The 21,653-nt window shown below is 38.7% G+C and overlaps 1 protein-coding gene across 1 annotated transcript; it reads right to left on the bottom strand.

Moving 5' to 3' along the window:
- Nucleotides 1-898: 898 nt before the first annotated feature.
- Nucleotides 899-21,348, bottom strand: LOC140157407 (phosphatidylinositol N-acetylglucosaminyltransferase subunit Q-like). The gene is made up of 8 exons (XM_072180592.1): nt 20,588-21,348; nt 19,454-19,636; nt 10,536-10,656; nt 8,255-8,381; nt 7,257-7,410; nt 4,499-4,691; nt 1,696-1,872; nt 899-1,091 (listed from the first exon to the last, which is right to left on the bottom strand). Exons 1-8 carry the CDS (start codon nt 21,307-21,309, stop codon nt 933-935), a joined length of 1,836 nt encoding a protein of 611 aa, XP_072036693.1. The 5' UTR covers nt 21,310-21,348; the 3' UTR covers nt 899-932.
- Between the last annotated feature and the right edge of the window lie 305 nt (nt 21,349-21,653).

Below are 21,653 nucleotides of genomic sequence, written 5' to 3'. Positions count from 1 at the left end.
CTGAAATAATCCAATTGTGAAGTCGGATATATTGATTTTCAGATATAGCCAAACAAAAGACTTTCTTTTGTTGCATTACTGTTTTGACAACACTTCAACTGTTCATATGTTTGTAACTAAATGTTGGCAATATCAATGGGGTTTTCTGCAAAATGTAGCTTTGCAAATGCTTTATACCAGGCCTTCTCAACTGGCGGCGCGCGCGCCACTTGTGGCGCTTGGAGTTAGTCGAAGTGGCGCATGAAGTGACGCACGGTAACTTTACTAGTTTTTTCCTCATAAATTGTTTACAAAAAAGGGGTGAAAATACCACATCTGAGCCTTTAGATAGCCTTAAAATCTCAGAGCTTCCGGGGGCGCTGCCCCCTGGACCCCCGCGGCTGGGGCTTTTACACTGGAACCCTACAGGGGCCATAAGGCGCGGGCCTCCTGGCCTCGCGCACACGCTCCCTCACAAAATGCTCCCTAAACATGTTGGCACTTCATTATCACTAAAATTTCCCAGTTGGCACTTCAAATAAACTAGTTGAGAAGGCCTGCTTTATACAATCATGTAAAGAACTGAAAATTGAATATGCCAGACTTCAGACTCATTTTGTTTGATCATCACACCACAATTTACATCTCTAACACCCAAATAAAGTTCATAGATTCCCCCATAGGGCAATTCCAGTTGAAATCCACACTACCCCCGTGGAAGATTTCGGAAATAATCTTCCACAGGGGGACCATGTTTATCAAATGTAATTGGTCAGGGTTAATCATTGTGAAACCCATACTCCCCCTGTATTATGGCTTTACCAATCTTCCAAAACTGGTGGAGTATTTCAAATGGAAGTTACCCAACTGTCTATTCTCCCTCTGTGGAACACTATAGCTAAATCTTCCACATGGGGAGTGTGGATTTTAAATGGAATAGCCCGTTTTGTAAACTATTCTCCCCATGGATAGATAAGATTGCCACGTAGCAAGCGCCTCCCTAGATCTATGATGGTCTTCTTGGGTGTAGTCAGTTTGTCTTGGCTCCTGTAATCTGCGTAAAATGATTCTCTACCAACCTGGACCACTCTTGAAAGTGACATCATTTGGACCTGGCAAAACAAATGCATGAGGTTAGCATTATTGCATTGTGTTATCTGTTAAATTAGACCCAGTCTAAAAGTATCCAAACACCTAAAAACAAAAGCCATTTCTTAAAGACACAAAAACTAAATTACAAAATAAAGTGGTTGAGAGATGGAGAATTTTGTTCTGTGTAATATTATTTGATACCCCATTCAGCACAATACAACTGTATTTCACCAACTTATAACAATTTGAATAAAAAGAGAGCTTTCAAATGTGACAAAATTTACATTGACTTTTCACTCGAAAAAGAATATTTTAATTTCCCTCACTTTCAGCAGAAATCGCCTTGAAGGAGGAAATATCCAAATTTGTCACTTTGAAACTCTACCTTTTATACCACTGTGGGCCAAAATAGGGTAAAATTGCAAACTTTTGCATGCAGAGCAAAATTCACCTCCATTTGAGGCTAGTCTGAAATTGAACATTTTCACTCGCAAATGTCCATAAGACATTGGAACAAAATATGCTCATCCCCTCATATTTAAATGCTTTCGCCGCCACTGTCTGTACTAGTCAGGCATAGTAGAAATAACATGAGCATAGTGAACACTTAGAAGGGTGTTTTACCTTCATAATCAGATAAGGTGATTTGTCATCCAACTGTGTTTTCACATGGAATTCTACACCATCTGTCAATGTGTCTGATTTCATAACCCACAGAATGAGAGAATACACAGGGAGTGTGTTCAGTAGATGTACCAGCTTGGTAAGCAGACTTTGTATAACAAGCAACACAAATCTTAACTAGAGATGGTAAAAGGAGATAAACAAAGTACATGAGTTGACAATTTGGACTATAAAAAACTGCATTTGTCTACTCATCATTAAGTTATTTCATCTCGATATGATTAATTCAAATTAAATAATTTGTCAAGTGGCCATAGGGACCGCCACGTGTTCCTGTAAACCGGTTTAAACCAAAATTCATACATACTCACGATATAACGACGTTTCTGATTGGATTTGCGCCCTTTTTTGCTGGTCATAATACCGTTTATGACCAGTACGCAGGGCATAAACAAGCTGCGTCACGCAGCGTTGGAACAGAATTAACACGATCCACGATTTGCTAGTGTTGCGTACATCGCGATGTCACCGCGCCCATCTCACGCTGGCGCTAAAAGATGACGCAGTATCACGCGCGTTGACTCGGCCGTTGACCTCATAAGCCGAGCTGCTTCCTGCAAGTAGGGCTACTCATTTTCTTCCAATTTTAAAGGAAAACGGCATGGAAATGTTATTTAGAACTTGGAAACCCTTTTTATTTTCATCTGTATTGAATTGCTAGGAATGTTGGGTATGTATGAACGGGGTTCATTCATAGGATTTCGGGCATGATCGCTGTTTATGCCCGAGGCGTGACAGCGATCATGCCCTCAATCCTATGAATGAGCCCCTAATTGACATCACTTTGGACCAATAATCCCACAGTAAAGTTATTGTGGCAGTTAATTAATTGTTGAGCAACAAAAATGTCTGTTGGTAATTAGCACATGTTGTGTTAGACTACTATGTGACACAATCTGGTCCATGAAGGCTAAAGGTGGCAAATTTGAAATTGAAAGGCAAAAATATGGAGTAAAACAATGCACAAGAAAATAGACATCACAAAACTTCATAACTTTAGAACCAAGTATGCTAGACCTTTGGTGTTTTCAGTATATGATAGCCTAATGTTTGTATAATGTAATAAATATAGTAACTCAATTTTCAAAAATGCCTCCCTTGGCCTCCATGGATCAGATCATGTCACACATATACAATCTGTCACATTTAGTGGACCATTATAACAACATAGCTATACTGCTCCAGAAAAGTATCCTTACACTTGGAAAAATACTCACAATTTCAAAACCAAACCATATTGAGGTAATTTTTTTTTAATAGATGCACTATTTAATCCGGCACATTATGACACCTCATTGAATCCAATGTGACTTCAAGAAGCAAAGTTACAATCATTTGATTAGACGAAGGTCCAATTTTAAAAGTGCAAACTGGCCTATTCAAAACTCCATGGACTAGACATCTGGTTTGAGAGTGGTAAATAGCTAATTTGTGCGTTCTAATTTAAAACAAAAGGAACAAAAGAAAACTGAAACAAAAGAGCTGACAAATAAAATGGAAGTTATGAAAAGTACAGAGAAGTAAAAACTGAAACAAATAGTGCTTTAAATAAAGCTTCATTGAAGAAACTGTGTAGTCTCTTTGTTGTATAGGCCAGTTTATCACTTTTAAAACTGGCTGGACCTTCATCTATTCAATTGCTTGTAACTTTACTTCTAGAGGTCACATTGGATTCAATGTGGTGTCATAGTATGCAGGATTAGATAGTGCATCCATTACAAAAACGAATTTACCCCAATATGGTTCAGTTTTGATGAATTGTGATTATTTTTCCAAGTGTAAGGATACTTTTTTGGCGCAGTTTATTTCAACTCCTTGAAACTGTAGTACCGAATACAGCAATGTGTCCTTTTACTTAGCATCTGGTTATGGCATAAATGGGCCATAAAAAGGGATATCACATTGTTTGTTTAAATGGGGGTGATAGTCACACAAATGTCTGTATGTAGCAGTGCATGATTATGTGTTTGACAAATTATGCAATCTGTCATCTCTAGCAGACCAAAATGACACCGTAGCTATTTCAACATTTGAATTTTTGCCTAAGGCTTCAAGATGATATGGAATCTATTAAATACAATGGCTCTGTAATAGAGAAACTACTGATTACAGATTTATTGATAAATAAAAAAATTTAAAAATTGGATTTGTAATTGCTCAGGGGACATGAGACAAACCTTTTCAATTTTATTTGGCCTGAAAACATGAAAAATTCAGAATCTCCCAATTTTTAACAAATTAGCCTTATACATATACATTTTTAGTAATTTTGATGATATTTGTCCGAAACGTTCCTATCTGTTAGCATGTAGCATATCTACTCATTTGTGGTCTTGATATGGGGTACCCATGGGTCACATGGCCATTAAATTAAGTGCCTTTTATTAAAAGGGCATTTTGTGATCCACAGCCTCATCCCCCCACCCCACTTTTTTCAAAAAAGTTGAAATTTTTATACCACTGGAAACCTCTGGCTACATAATGTTTATGTACCAAAAATTTCTTACAGATTAATTTGTTTTGCAAAAATATCGTCAAATTTGAATTTCGTTCTAGTATACATTATATAAGCCACTGGCCTATGGAGCATAATCATGCATAACTCGCAAAGCGCAAAATCAGAATCAACTGAAATTTTGGGAATAAGCTTTTTCGTGGATATCTACTGAAAAATGTCATAAAAAGAGGATGCTAGGATCACGAAATCCTCCTTTAAATTGCCTAAGACAGCTGAAACACTTACCATAGTAAACACAGTATAAAACAATGCAGTAGTAGGCAGCAGGAATAATAGCATTGTAAACAGCAATGTGCCTATGAATAGCTGGTCTATATCGTAGGAACAGGAATCCACACGACGTCGTAACACATTCCATTTCTTGCCTCGGAATAAGCGTGATAATGACAACAGACTAGACATCTGCAGGTTGTAGATTCTGGGATGAAAAGTATATCAATATTCATGTTTGTTAATGTTGACCAATGGCAGATCCAGGAAAAGAATATCAATATTCATGTATGTTAATGTTGATTTGTTGGCCAATGACAGATTCAGGATTTTGTAGGGGAGGGGGGTGCTCTTGAAAAATGTTCTGGCTTGCTTCACTAGCCCAAAGTTTATGGTAAATGTGACTCTATTGGCCATTCCGGTGGTAGCCTATGAGGATACCTCCATGGAGTCGGAAATTTGCCTTAATAAATCCTTACTTTTTTGTTTACTTGTGTACTTCCAGGAAAGCAAACTTGGCTGAATAGTGAATAGACATGAGAGTATGTCTGGAATGCAAGTATAGTGACCATATGCTACAGGAAGTAAGACACACACAGTGGCCAACAGCCAGTGGGGGGTGGGGTGGCAGTGCCCCCCAGAAATCATGGACCATTTGTCCGTTACAGGTCATCGGTACACAACAGTCCCTCGTTAATGGGGTTAACATTCACAAATTTGTGCGCTTCCGTTCCAAATTAAGGGGGTACTACACCCCTGTCCAATTTTGTGCCTATTTTTGCATTTTTCTCAAAAATCATAGCGCATTGGTGACAAGTAAGATATGTATATTATAGGGGCAAGCACTACAACTACTGCACTAGAAATTTTATTTCAGTACAGACAACAGTTGTGGAGTTACAGTCAAAAGTGAGGGAAAACCAATATTTGATCAATAAATCAATAACTACTTGCCTTGAGTTGCTGAATTTTCAGTGCAGTAGTTGTAGTCCTTGCCCCTATGTACATATCTTACTTGTCACCAATGCGCTATAACAAAAATAGGCACAAAATTGGCCAGGGGTGTAGTACCCCCTTAACCCAAACTGTGGCACATTTAAGGACTACAATGCACAAAAGAATTAAGGTACCAGGTATGTTCACCCTGTATATCCTAAACAAAGAAAGTAATGGGTTCCCTAGGTTTCAGATCACCAATTTCAACAAATGAGGTCTTAAACATGCATTCGCTGCTTGTTGACATATTTGTCTTTGTTTAGGATATACCGTATTTCGTCGAATAAACGCCCCCGGGGGCGTTACATTTTCCCAAGGGGGGGCGTTTATTAGAGGTCATTTTAGCACGAAAATTCCCGTTAAAATCATTAGGTAAGCTTAAAAGTCACGCTAAAATGACGAACTATGACCTTTTGACACTGACTTTTGGTTCACTTCCGGGTTCGGATGCAGATTTTCGCCATTTATTGCTGCTACTGGCGACCATGTGAGCAACTTGGTAAGCTTACTACACAAGATAGCATGGAAATATCGGAATTTTTGAAACATCTTGGTTGAAAAAAGTGGTGGGGGGCGTTTATTTGAGGGGGGGCGACTATTTGACGAAATATGGTATAGGGGTTAACATAACTGGTACCTTAATTATTTTGCGCACTGTATATTGCTATATAGATGTTAAATGTGCAATGCTTGTGGTATATGTGATCTGAATATGTGATTTTGGTACCCCCTTTCTTTAGATTCTTCAGTGCCCTGAGAAAAAAATTTCAGTCTGCAAAAGTATTTCCATCATAAGTTTGTGACCCCCCCCCCCATCATTCCGAAAACCTGGCTATGCCACGGCAGAGCAAGACATCATGTGATAAAGCCATATACCAAATCAGCACGCTCCAAAATGGACAGATTTACAGTCAAATAACCTTCTTCCACTAAGCATGGGCGATATTAAAATGATATCGAGATATAACTTTCAATATCGCAATGCAATATTTTTCAAGATAACAACAAATGTGCCTTCGATCAGAGTATGATGTATAGCATATTCAACATGGCACCTGAAATGATCTCCCAGTAATGCATTGCACGACCCCAAAAGTGACCCGAAAGTGACAAATTCAACTTGCATTCATATGGTGTGATCGCAAGTTTTGAAGCAAAATTTACATATTTGACTGTATGATCCAAGTAAATTTGTTAGAATCTGAAATAATATTTGTGTTAACTATTAAATTTCATTGTGATAGTCTCAAAATTGAGCGATTTTCGAAGGTCAAAGTTTGCATGTTCAAGTTATTTTGAAGCTTAAGGAAGCTTAAACAAAATTGCGATACAGGCAATATTGTGATCTGTTTTTGGCCACGTTATGTGATATGGAAAACACTGGCGATACCCATGCTTACTTCCAAGGAAATTTTGTCATTTGCAGGGACAATTTACTTCACCAAATTAGGAAGTACATAAGGAAATATGTGACACGATCTGGTCCATTGGGGCCAAAGGCGGCAAATTTGAAATTGAGATAAAGGCAAAAATATGGAGGCAAAAACCAATAAAATACATAAAAAAACAGACGTCACAAAACTTCATAACTGTAGAACAAAGTATGCTAGACCTTTGGTGGTTTCTGTATATGATAGCCTAATGTTTGCATAAGGTAATAATTATAGTAACTCTAGTTTCAAAAATGCTCCCATGGACCAGATTGTGTCACATATGATAAATACTGCTACATTTCTATTTGGCCATAAAAAATTAAAGTTTTGTTACCGGTACTTACTTTGCTGCATAGACATAGAAGCAGTATATATGGAATGTGAGTATAGCCAACATATCTGAAGCTACGGCAAACAAGACTGAGAGACCCAGACATCCTGATAAAGCCATACACCAAATCAGCATGCTCAGAAATGGACGGATCACGGTCAAATAACCTGTATGTCAAATAAAACAAAAGTGTTTTAAAGGATTTTTTTATATGAAGGTCAGCTGCCCCTGACTTGGATGTGCAGCTTTAGGGTTAAGCACTTTGGCTCCAAGGGCTTCTTCTTCTTCCTTATTAGTGCCTTCCTCATGTATGAGTATTATAGCACTGCATACAGACAAGCTGTACTTACTTTTACTCTGGAACCTACAGTAGATGAGTGTACAGTTGAAGTACAGTAGCTTACAGTCAACAGTACCAGGATGATCCCCTAATCTTTTCGAATAGCCTGTGATGTTCTTTAATGTGCAGTGTGCAATGCACACTGCATTAATGTCAGAAATGCATGCACATGGGACCGACAGCTTAAAGTGCCCTCCGAAGCACTAAGCAAGTAGAGTGAAAGTGCCTTGCTCAAGGACACAAAGAGCCAGCCGAGCTCAAGTGGACCTGTTCAGATTTCGAACCCTCGACCCTAGGATTCACAGTCCAACGCCTTAACCGCTCGGCCACGCTCCTCTCTAGCTTCATTGCTGTCGGCACCTTAGTTCTCTCTACCAACTCTCAGATTCCTCTTGTGGCTTCCAGCCAACCAGATTGTGTAGGTTGTTTTTGAGATATTTAAAACACCCTTTTTTATTTCACTGTTTGATAGCAATGGGCGATTCCAGTTGAAATCCATACACCCCGTATGGAAGACATGACCTTTAATCTTCCACACAGGGAGTGTGAATTTCAAATGAGGTTACCTGGATGGGTGACTCCATTTGAAATATGTGTGGGAGATTAACATCATGTCTTCCACAGTGGGTGTATGGATTTCAACTAGAATAGCCTAATAAATGTTAACTTACCTAACCATAAGTAGACATGATACAAAAAGAAATGGCCCAAGAAATGAGCAAAGGCGCTATTCAACTTGAGACCAGCTGGATTTCCCATCAGCCATTTCAGCAATGTTTGCAACTGTTCCCCAGTTGTCTGTAAGAAAAAAAACCCCAGTAAATCATTATCAGTTGGCTGCGGAGCAGACAACTGCAAACTTTCTCCAACTATTGCGATCTTGGGCAAGCGAAACAATTTTGTTTGGCTGCAGCATCTCTTCAGTATCTCCCAGGAGGTGCTGGACATACTGTAAGTACAGTGTGCACGGCCGTCCCAGTTTCCTCTTCCCATGTGGTGGAATATAAATTACCATCACAATTCAGGTCTGATTCGGTAACACCTGTTATTGACACTCTTGTATTTCCTAACTTAATGCTAGTCATAGGCTTCAATATAAAAGTCCAAGTTTTGAGATATTTTCACAAAATATTAATAGCTATCTCAAGAACGTCTGAACCAATCTAAGCTTGTTTGTACTCATTTTAATGCATTTTTCATGATGATTCCAAATATGATCATGAAAATGTTCAATTCTGGAATTTTTGAATTAAAAAAAAAATTTAAACAAAAATGTATCGTCTGCAACTCTGCATTCAATACCAGGGTGGAGTAAATGTTTGTATAATATTAATAAGTAGGGAGAAAATTAAACGCTGTGTAAAATGTGTCTCCACTTAAATTACGAGATCAGAAAAAGCAAAGCTTGTGAAGAATTAACATATTTAGTGAATATTCTAAGTCATCCAGTCGTTAAAATCACAAGGTTTTGAATTAAATCAAATACTGGAACTTACATTTTTTGCAACTTGCTACCTTGCGTCTGAAACCATCAGACTTCATCAGGCAACTGACCCGCTGGGCTGGTCATGTGACACTTTGAGACGGCTAAGAAACACCTCAAAGGTTTTGGGATTTCCTCGTCATTTAAGCCAAATAACACCCTACGTGGCAAGCTCGTTCAAGTAAAGGACAAACAATCAAAAGAAAAACGCTCAAACTTAGTGTATGGATTAGTGTGCGGTGACGCTGATTGTTCTGCTGCCTATGTTGGCGAAACAAAACAAGCCTTGAAAGCTAGACTCAATCAACATAGGAGGCCCAGTACAAACGAGGCCCAGAACTCTGCCGTGTATCTTCACCTTAAAGACACTGGTCATAATATTGACACCGAGGACGCAGTGATTCTCGATAAGGAGGAACAGTGGCATAGGAGAGGCATCAAGGAAGCCATCTGGGAGAGAGTAGAGCAGCCGTCACTTAACAAGAAAGGGGGACTGAGACACAACTTATCTCACGCATGGGACCGGGCCATCAAGACAATCCCTAGCCATCTCAAAGTGTCACATGACCAGCCCAGCGGGTCAGTTGCCTGATGAAGTCTGATGGTTTCAGACGCAAACATAGCAAGTTGCAAAAAATGTAAGTTCCAGTATTGGATTTAATTCAAAACCTTGTATTTAACATATTTCTTGACACCACACATGTCAATGTACCCAAGGGCCATTGTGTCCAAGTCCCATTGAAATCCATCTAAGCATGTGGGAGAAATCATCAAACACACCCCCACACCCCTAAATGTGTTAGCCTCCAAACATGGAAATAGTTTAAGACTATGCAAACACGGACGTATGAATCCACATTCAATCGACATATTGAGGATGTTTTTTGCTACTTTTTGTGTGTATGTGGAGATGCAATTTTACCTAGCAACTGCAGACAGCCCCCTTTATACATATATAATGCATGATAGAGAATGTATCTCTCAAATGCATACCTGCAATTGTGGTCGTTTGCAGACTTCCGAAACCAAGGACGGCCCCTTTACAGAGTGGTCCATAGTTTAAAAGTTCAAATTCCAAGGTTTGGGTTTAGGGTTAGAGTTTAGGGTTTGAATTAGGATTATATACTATACACTCATTCAATGGTGGTTGTTGGAATGCTTATGGTGCAATATAAGGACTGACAAGAAAAATATGTTAAGGTGGCTCTTCATCTGCATGCAAACTACCATAAACGTTCGCCTAACGGCACCCCTGGGCTCCATTGCCTTGGGGCCAATTTTCATGTACAAAAAGAGAGCCTCCTCCTCTAATATTTCAACAAGAATTAAGGGTGCGTGCCCTTATTTACTGGTGGGAGGGTACTTTTAGTTTGTGTCTAAAATTCCAGTTATGTCAAGGGAGCCCATATCGCCATTAGGTGAACGTTTACGGCAGTGCGCAAAATCAAAATCTAAGTCCTACAACTTACATTAGCCCATGTCATGATCCAGTCAGCCATAGTGACAGGAAGGTGGTTATGTTGTAGCCATACCATTAGTAAGACACCTAAAATAACATCTACAGCTATGCACAATAAAATGTTGCCTCTCCTGCAAGGAATGAAATATCAACAGAATTAGAAAAAGAGAACTGGGACTCCCTATACCACCACATACAATCACGCCAACCTATGAGGAGAAAATTGGGGGTATTTGTGTCCTTGCCAAAGGTGCCCAGAGTCGAACAAAAACAATTCTGCATCTCATCTGAAGTGTTGTCTTGGTACTCGCTAAGGCTGTGACCTATCGGGTAATGACGTATTCGGGTACCCGAGGTAAATTTCAGGCGGGTAACCGGTACCAAATTGCAACAACAAAAAAAGTTTTGAGCGGTTTGTAGTGTCTCTGGACCTAGACCTAAATGCTAGGATCATGGTTGACCTAAAAAATATTTAAAAAAAAATTGAATTTTGCACATTGTTTTGTAATTTTAATATGAAAATTGATACATAGTTTTCATGTCATACTCTATAAATGATATCAAAATGCATTGAATTTGAATGCATTTTGATATCATTAATAGAGTATGACATGAAAAATATGTATCAATTTTCATATTAAAATTACAAAACAATGTGCAAAATTCAATTTTTTTTTTTTTTAGGTCAACCATGATCCTAGCATTTAGGTCTAGGTCCAGAGACCCTGCAAAACCGAAAAAAATTTGAAAAAAATTCGGGTAATCCGTAAATGGAATTTGTATCCGGGTAGGGAAAGAGCGGGCGGGTACCCGAATAGCCGGGCTTGAGTCACTGCCTTAGTACTCGCGTGCAGGTCGCATCAAGTGCGTCTCACAAATGTGCCCATCATCCATCCATGTCGCGCTTGCATGACAACGAATGCCACAAGCATATTCCGAGGAAAACCAAATACCCCCAATTTTTGCTCCATGCCTGTATCAAAATGGCGGCCAAGTCCCAATTCTCCATCTCTAATTCTAATATTACAAAACACTCATTGTCAAATTTACTTGTAACCAAACAACGTAAATGGAGCACTTAAGAGTAATGGTAGCTACCACCAAACCTAGACCTTATCTCTCAATCCTATAAACCCTAACTAGCCCTACTACAGGCCCCTACACTGTGGCAATCCCAAAACGTCCAGACAACTGCTTAAAGGGGCATTTCGTGATCCACAGCCTCATCCCCCACTTTTCTCAAAAAAAGTTGAGATTTTTATATCACTGGAAACCTCTGGCTACATAATGTTTATGTCCAAAATATTTCTTGCAGATTAATTCGTTTTGCAAAGATATCGTGAAATTTGAATTTCGTTCTGGTGCACCAGAACGAAATTACAACGTATTGTCTATGGAGCAGTGTAAAACACATAATCATGCATAACTCGCAAACGCAAAATCGGAATCAACTGAAATTTTGGGAATAGGCTTTTTTCGTGGATATGTACTAAAAAATGTCATAAAAAGAGGATGCTAGGATCACGAAACACTCCTTTAATCCAGTAACAGCCCCCCCCCAAAAAAAACTAAAACAATACCGTAAATATTCGCCTAATGGCGCTATGGGCTCCCTTGACATAAGTTGAATTTTAGGCACAACCTAAAAGTGCCCTCCCGTAAAATTTCCATCAGTAAATAAGGGCACAGAACCTTAATTCTTGTTGGGATTTCAGAGGAGGGAGCTCTCTATTTGCACATGAAATTTACCCCAAGGCAAAGGAGCCCAGGTGCGCCATTAGGCGAACGTTTACAGTATATAATGATTAACCGCAGTATAATTCTTAGTCTCCATATAAGGCTCTTCCTCCATTTTGAAAAAGCTAGTATTGCCAAATGCTTGATCATTTTAGGATCAAACAAGAGCACCAATGGTGCTGTAGCTCAATTGTTTCTGGATATAGGCATGTCATTGGAATTAATATAGAATTATGTTATTGGTATCATGGTATTATAGGTGCATAATATCACAACTTATTGTCGGTTACCATATTCAGCATTACTATTATGGACTGCGCAAATTGAAATTGGAAGTATGAGGTAGAGTTATTTGAAAAACAGCTTTCTTGAAGAGAATTGGACAGAGCTCCACCATCTGACAGCCATAAGGAACTGTCGGGAGGGAAAGCTCTACCATCTTAAAGCCCCATTTAAGGAATTGTAAGTGAGAAATGGAGGATTTATCAAAGAAGGTTGAAGGAAAATGTCAACATTAAAGCCAGGCTCATGACCTTGAAAACTGACCAACGTACATATGAACTGCATCATGAGATGAACCTTTTTAAAATACCGCTTTTCTGAAAAAAGTGGACAGAGCGCTGCTGTCTGACAGCCCCATTTTTAAGAACTGTCAGTAGAAACTAAGTCCATATGGAGGAATTTTTAAAGAAAAACATGAAAAGGTTGGAAGTAAAGGCATCAACTTTGAAGGTTCATAACATGATAACTGAGCCACCTGCATACATATGATCTGCATCATGAGATAGAGCTATCTAAAATAAAGCTTTCCTCAAAGAAAATGCTGAGCTCTGCCTTTAGACAGCTTCATTTAAGGATCTTTCCAAGTGGAAGATTTTTGAAAGAAGGTTGGAGTAAATCTCAAGGCTCATAACTTCAACAGCTATGTATGTACAGCCATGTATGACCATATAGCCATGCACAGTTATGTATAGCAATGCATAGCAATGTATAGACAAGTATAGCTATGATAGCCACATATCACTATGTATAGCCATGTATTATTATATATAGTGCCATGTATTGCTATGTATAGCCATGCATAGCTATGTATAGCCATGCATAGCTATGTATAGCCATGAATAGCTATGTATAGCCATGAATAGCTATGTATGGCTATGTATAGGGGGCACACAACTAAATTAATGCACCATGTGTAACCCTAATGAGTTCCGGTAAAATACAGAAACTTTTTGAGGTATTTTGGGCTGGTCTTTAGGCTAATTAATCAGAAAGAGTAGCGAATTATATAGCTTAAATAAAAGTGTAAAGCCTATGCATAAATTTGATAATTATGGAGAAAAAAGGTCCGCGAATTAGAAAATGACAGAAACCGGTTTGCAGTCTTGAGAGCATGTCAAAAACAGTGAGGGCGCTGTTCGCGGCCTCGGAGCGGGAAAACGAGGTGGAAGGACCCCCATACATTGAAACATATGTTAAACTTTCATCGATTTGCAATCGACTGGTTATCATAAAATATTTTAAACGAGCCCAAAAGGCCTCAAAATGAGCAAAGAAAACCGGTGTTTTTACACATATTTCAATGGGGCGATTATTTAGTGGTGTGCGCCCTATAGCTATGTATAGCCACATGTATGTAACCATGTATAGCTATGTATTGCCATGTATAGCTGTGTATACAGGGCTACCAACTTTGAAAAACACATTTCAGTATCTCAAACCTTAAAATCAGTATTTTCCATACAAAATCAGCATTTTGAAAATATACGGTTCACAAGATATAGGCATTTTAGGGTTGCTCAAAACAATTAAATACAAAGAAAGTTGAAAGCGCTCACAGGCTATATCTCAAAATTAATATTCCTGAGAAACAACTTATTTGGTTTGATCACAGCACTATGGTGCTAGGATTAAATGTTTTTAAATTGCAAAATAAAAAAATCGCAAGAGCTCCGCCGTTGTGGGAAGCCAACCACCCCCACCTGAAGGATCACATGTTTTTTCTCACATGGTTTTGTTCATCTTTTCCAAAACTGAAATTAACAGTTGAGTGCCAATGTCAATTAGAAGATATTGGCTATGTATGTATAGCAGTTGAAATGCATGAAAAGGTTAAAGTAAAAGCGTCAACTTTGAAGGCTCATAACTTGAAAACTGAGCCACCTTCGTACACATGAACTGCATCATTTCACTTTAATTTAAATAGGCCTATTTTTTCATTTTTAATCACCTCTGAGTGTGCATGAAAAGTCCAAGTTCCCAACAATTTTAAGGCTATACGGTGGCTATAAAATACCAATTGCAAGTGATTACTTAGCCAATTACATCCTGGTAGAGGGGCCTAGCTATAACGTATTATAATACTGCCACATTTAAGGTTATACGATGGAAAGCGTGGAGATGCTAACTTTCCTATTTTGTCTACTACCGAATCGGAATTCCTATTTTTTAAAGATTTTCTCACCAAAAGTTTTTAAAAGTAGGCCTAAATAATTTTCAAAGTCTCAATACAAATGTTTTCAGCTGCTGTTTTTTGTCTTTTCCTATAGAAAGAGACATGTAGAGCATTTAAGCATAAATAAATTTACATGTAATAGGAGTACCCTTTATATTTTTCACCTTGGTATAGATTTATATCTTTCTATAGGAAAAGACTGAAGCAGCTGAACATATAATTTGTATTGAAAAGTTAAATTATCTAAAACTTTGAACGTCCCACAATATAGCCTTAAATGGGCTGGGCAAAGCATTTGTTTACATAAGGGCTGTTATCTTTTCAGCTAATCATGATTTGAGGTCAGACCTCATTACCAATGATATAAACTAAGTGTTGCCAATGCCAATGGTTCTGAATATAATTGGGAGGATTTGAGACATTGCTTGCTCATGGCTGGTGCACAGCTAAGTAAGGGCCTATAGACAGCACAATGTATGGCAAAGCAACACTGAAAAGCAAACATTGAAGCCGCACTGAAGCAATAAAATTCAACATCTCTTCTACAAAGTGGCCAGATCAAGGAGTTTGAACAGTGTTTGTAATATGATCAGCACGACAAACAGTCTGCAAAGGAGACTATTCTCTGAAATTTTGTAAAAATTTTCGTAACAAAATGCTCCAAAAATCACACTTTCCGTCCGAATTTTCCTAGCTAATTAAGTAACAATCATGAACGATCATGCAAAGATCGCTCCCTCAAATTACCAGCTCCATTGCTCAAACGATGTATTAAGAGAAAGAAAAAAACATAGAGAAATTGGGACCATGGCTATAGCTACAATTGCTGGCAATTGAGCTAAAAATTGTGCATTTTTGGAATGAATTCACATAGAAATAGTTCTTGATTTAAGGGATCTAAAATGATGGCGTTTATTGCGTTTCGACAGTATTTTTTGTGGGACATGAGAGCACCTCAGACCTATCGAATTGCATTCTGAATCTGAAGCATGTCTTTATGATATCAAATAATTTTCATTTTTGAAAATCACAATATAATACAAATTTTATGACAAATTATAAAAATTTGATATTTTTCAAATTTTTGATATATAACAGTCCTCGAAGTAAATTATATAAATCTAATGATATATTCTTAAAGTGTATGTAGCAGGGAGGAAAAGCCGACGGTCAATTGAAAATTTTGACCTTTCATATTGAAGATATGGATTTTTTCCCAAAAAGACCTAATTTTTTTTTTGGTGTTTTGGGGAAAAAAATCCATATCTTCAATACTGTAAAGGTCAAAATTTTCAATTGATCGTCGGCTTTTTCATTCCACCTACATACACTTTAAGAACAAATCATCAGATTTAGAAAGTTTACTTCAAGTACTGTTAAATATCAAAAATATCAATTTTAATGATTTGCCATAAAATGTGTATTAAATTGCGAATTTCAAAAAATCAAAATTATTTGATATCAGAAAGACATTCTTCATATTCATAATACAATTCGATATGTCTGATGTGCTCTAATGTCCCACAATAAATACTGTCCAAACGTTCATACCCCAGCCCTTAATCAAATATGCATTTAATAAATAAATTGAATGAATAATAAAAATAAAATGTTCTTGATCTGTCCAAATTTAAGGTTTATTTTAAAAAAGTGATTGAAAAAAAAAACCGACACAAGATTTCAAATTTTTCGGTCGGTTGTGAGGGCAACCAAACATTAATTTTTTTTGGCCTAAATGATAATTTATCACAGTGTTACTTACCAAAATCAAACCGGATGCAATAGGCTATTCCAGTTGAAATCCTTACACCCCCTATAGAAGACATGACCTTAATCTCCCACACAGGGGATGTAGATTTTAAACGGAGTCACCCATTCAGGTAACCCCGTATGAAATATTCACCCCCTGTGTGGGCGATTAAGGTCATGTCTTCTATAGGGGGTGTATGGGTTTCAAATAGAACAGCCAAATAACCACAATACATCTGCATAATTTGGAGTACGTCGTACTAGGCAAACATGACATATTATCAAATTGGACCACCCTTTTTCATGAAGAGTGGTCTTAACCTTGGAATTATGGAACCTTTTGGGCCTTATAACTGCTAAATTGTTGGTCTAAAGAATATAAAAGTATACATTTTTAGAATGGCAAAGACTTGATGAGTTCATCTGTGAATCAAATTTGGGCCAAAATGCTCATTTTTGGAGAAATCCCCCAAAAGTTTTTTTTGCCCAAATTTTTTCGGTCAATATTATAACAAAAAACTTCTACAAAAAACAACAACACAGAGCATGATTCCGATGTGCGCCGCCATATTGAAAATCATATCGTAAACAAAAGGCAAAATGAAGAAAAGAAGACGAAAGAAAGACACATAGCTAAGTTGGATAGGCTAAAAAAGAAAGAGCAAGCCAAGTTTGTAGACAAAAAGAACACAGAGCTCGACTTGAGTGGAACCAATCTGAAGAAATGGCGTGAAAGGTGGGTGAAAAACTTGTCAGAAAAAAGACCTTACTGATCCCCAAGAAAGCTTACTCAGCGTGGGTTAGGTTTTGCTGTATCTGTCAACAAAATTCCTCATGATGAATTTATTGTCGCTTGTGAGTCGGCATGTGCCAAGCTACCACCGGGAGAGGCACAAAACCTCCGTATGGAAGTGGCGGGATCACTTAAAACAGCTAAAATTCCTCCATCTAACATCACTAAAGAGGAGAGAAAGGCAATAAAGGAGCTCCAAAAATCGAAAGATTTGCTCATCATGGGGGCAGACAAGGGCAAATGCACGGTAGTGCAAACAATCCAGAACTATGAAAGCAAAGTTGAAACCATGCTAAGTGACACAAAAACTTATGAAAAACTCAAGAAAGACCCAACACCTACTTACAAGCGGAAGTTGGTTGGTATGTTACAAAAGCTCAAGGCAGAGAAAAAGATTGAGGAGGGCCAATATAGGCTACTGTACCCCACTGCAGAAAACACACCGAGACTGTATTGCACCACCAAAATACATAAACAAGGTGACCCGATCCGGCCAATTGTGGATTACATAGGTAGTATTGGGTACCAAACATCAAAGGCACTTGCAGAGATTCTCTCGCCGTTAGTAGGGACAACCGAACATCACGTCACCAACTCAAAACAACTCGCTGAAGAGCTTACAGGTGTACTCATCGATGATGGAGACATTTTTAACTCTCACGATGTGGTCTCACTATTCACAAACACACCAATAGACAAGACTTTAGAGATCATAAGAGACCGACTTACTAAAGACACAACGTTACCCGAACGCACACGACTGAATGCTACCGACATCATGGAGCTTTTAGAATTTATTCTCACGACGACATACTTCTCCTTCAGAGGTAACATCTACCGCCAGAAGTTTGGAGCAGCTATGGGTAGTCCCGTTAGTGCGATTGTGGCAAACCTATACATGGAATGGCTAGAACAGCAAGCGATTGCCATGGCTCCACTCGATTGTGCACCAAAATACTGGCGCCGTTACGTGGATGACGTGCTTGAGGTCATCAAAAAGGACACCACAGAGAAACTAACTGAACATCTAAACAAGGTGGACGAAACGGGGAATATTAAATTCACGTATGAGGAGGAGAAGGATTGTAGCATACCGTTCCTTGACACATTAGTGGTCCGTAAACAAGATGGCAGCATAAAGCTTCTTATATACAGAAAGAAAACCCACACGGATCAATATTTGAACTTTGACTCACAACATCCCCTGCATCAGAAACTCGGGGTCATTCGTACACTGTTTGACAGAATGGATAGCATAGTGACAGAGGAGGAAGATAAAAGGAAGAAGAAAAGAAGATCAGAACCGCACTTCAAAACTGTGGCTATCCAAGGTGGGCAATGGACCGTGTTAAGCAGCAAATGTCAACAAGCAAGATCAAGAGTAACAGTTCAAAGAAGAGCACCGATGATAACCCGTCAAAGGGTATGGTAGTTTTACCGTACGATGCAGGCCTCGCAGAGAAGCTCAAGCGCATCTTTTGGAAGCACAAAATCGCAACAGCCATGAAACCTCATAACACTATTAAGAGCTTATTAGTGCACCCTAAAGATAAGAGAGAAACCAACCAGATGTGCGAGGTGGTCTATAACATCGACTGCAAGGGTTGTGAAAAATCATACATAGGTGAAACAGGGAGAGCGTTTGGCACACGGTTGAAAGAGCACCAGAAAGATGCAGATCATCGAGAAAGCGGAAAACAAGAAGTACACCCGCGCAAGACGGAAAGAATCTACCACAGAATTCAACAAATCAGCAATTACGGACCATGTCGCTGCCGACAACCATGTTATAGATTGGGAGGGAGCTACAATACTTGACAAGGAAGCAAATCAGTTCAAAAGAAAAGTCAGGGAGGCCATATGGATCAGGAGAAAGGGGGCCGCCACCATGAACCGGGACATAGGCTCATACACTCTAGATCACGATATGACTCACTGCTTGCACCATCACACTCTGGGAATGAGGCTACAGCCGCTTCCATGGGAGAAGCAGTGAACCAAGTCACTTTTGAGAAAGCCATCATCCGAGATGGCGAAAGCTAAAGAACGTGAGTTATTTACTGGATTTGTCTACCTAAATTTACTTTGAAAAAACTTCTAATTTTTTTGGTCAAGTTGATAAAAAAAACAGCTCCTAGATATTTTTATAGTTTTTATAAATTAACAAAAAAATTATTAAAAAAAAAACCCTTACCTTTCATTAGTGCAGTGTTTCTTTTCATGTGTCATTTGAGTCTCTTCCATTTCAGACGTTGCTTTGGATGCCATGTTCCAATCATCCCTCAACAGACTCTTTAGAGATTTGCATCTCTCAATGAGCTGACAACCAGTAGCAGGGAATCGAACCAACCACCACATCGCTCTATTCTGAAACAGTCTAAATACAAAGTCAACACACTTGATATTTATGGTCAACACTAGAGTCCTTTTATGCCTCATAAAGAGTCATTTAAGCAGTATGCTGATGCCATGTGTGTTACAATTGTGGTGCACTGAAAAATATAACTGTTTTTTTTTTCTTCAAAATATTCTTCATTTGGTACAATACAATACAATACAATACAAAGAGCATTTGCACGGTTGGGCTCTTCCAGTTGAAATCCATACACCCCCTATGGAGAGTGGGTTGGCGCGTCGGTTGTTCCCTCGCCTTGCACCACTGAGGTCCCGGGTTCAAGCCCCAGCCATGCCCAAGGACTGCATATGCACTTAGTTATCTCTGGGATCTCCGGTTTCTTCCTGCTGTCAAAAAATTGGTGATTAGTTGTTTGGTTATCAAAAACTTCCTTCATCCAATGGAATTTGGGGAGCTGCACAGATAATTGGTGGATGTTACAATCTAAGTACGGATAGGTTTGCGCTGGGTTTGGCTGCAACTGTCCTGGTTGATGTGATCTGATTCTAATGATTCACCATGGCAGCAAAATTACAGCACTTTGAATCCTCCGAGATCTTGAAAAAGGTGTCATATAAATCCAAAATTTATTTCTTTATATATTTATGGAAGACACTGAGACAACACCTTAATCTTCCACACAGGGAGTGTGAATTTCAAAAAGGGTTAACTGAAAATGAAATGGGTGACTGCATTTGAAAACTGCACCCCTGTGTGGGAGATTAATTAGGGTGTGTCTTCCATAGGGGGTGTATAGATTTCTACTAGAATAGCCCATTTTGGCACACCATATTATTTAATTTATGTAACATTTCTACAGTACTTTCAGCTAATAAGTGTCACATCAAGACACAAGTGTATCTCTGCATGGAGCAACCATTTAAATTTAACAAACAAACAAACAAACATTTAATATCAGTAAGACTGTCTTACCTGTGATCAAAAAGTAAATGTAAAACAGCAAACAGCACGCTCAGCTGAAAACAACAAAGTTGCCATAGCACACTTCTGAAAGCCTTCGTCCAATGCCATCCACCATCCGACAAAATATCACCCGACATACTTCTCTTTAATTTCGACTTCAGCCGTCTCAATTCTGGCACTGATCTTTGAACTAAATGAAAAACTTCTTCTATATCTGTTCTTTCTTGTGTAGTGGCACTTATTTCAGTATTATGAGTTGGCAGCTTGTTGGTAGATGATAAATGCATGCCCCATTGGTTCAGTTTAGACCCAAGTACTTGTTTTTCATCATAGAGGATGAAAAGTGTTTGTACGGATGATTTTGTGGCGTTTTCTTTCATACTTAGCTTGCAGATGGGTATGCCATCATATTGTTGCTGATGTAAGATCAATTCATTATTCCTGCAACTAACGGAGCACTGCTCTCTAATCGTTCGCTTTGCATCAGAGTCATGCGAATCCAAATCAGGCGCCTCATTCACCCAAACACCAACTATTTCTAACTTGGTCTCATCTGAATCCTTCAAGCGAGACAGGTGGTGTGAGATTTCTCTGCTGGTAGCATGTGCTATGCCTATAATACATACCAATTGTCTCCTTGGACACACCCATCCAAGGCATATGCCACTTGGTGATCTAAGTGAGTTTTGAGGAAAGAAGACTTTCCAAATGTTGTGCTGTTGTTCGTTCATGGCTTATCTGAAAGAAAGCAAAATATTTTTTTTTTAAAGTTGGACAGGAGGACAGTTAGATTTCTCCATAGCCCACTTGCCACTGTGCATACTCTACTCATGCTATACATAATACACATACTAGTCCCGGGGGGTCACTCACTACTTGACTTGCTACGCACCCGTGTCCAAGAAAAACGTCTAAACGGGTATGTTTTTCACCACACAGCGGCATCGACGTCTTTTTGAAAAAGGGGTACTTTTTCAGAAGGCATCACCATTTAGGGGTCCTTTTTCAGCCAAATCCTTAGACATTTAGGGTTAGTAATATTATTGTTTGAGTGAGTTTGCACTAATTTGATAAA

This window comes from Amphiura filiformis, chromosome 7, assembly GCF_039555335.1.
Source record: "Amphiura filiformis chromosome 7, Afil_fr2py, whole genome shotgun sequence".
Lineage (NCBI taxonomy): Eukaryota > Metazoa > Echinodermata > Ophiuroidea > Amphilepidida > Amphiuridae > Amphiura > Amphiura filiformis.
The sequence above is the reverse complement of the archived record's forward strand: the minus strand, read 5'-3'. Positions and strand labels throughout refer to the sequence as shown.

Bases quoted from the DNA above. Each gene is read 5' to 3' on its own strand.
- LOC140157407 (XM_072180592.1), bottom strand. From the start codon at position 21,309: ATGAACGAACAACAGCACAACATTTGGAAAGTCTTCTTTCCTCAAAAC. The intron at 10,657-19,453 runs GTAAGGGTTTTT...CATTCCTTGCAG, and splicing joins AAACACTGCACTAATGAAAG to GAGAGGCAACATTTTATTGT. The intron at 7,411-8,254 runs GTAAGTTAACAT...TTTGACATACAG, and splicing joins TCATGTCTACTTATGGTTAG to GTTATTTGACCGTGATCCGT.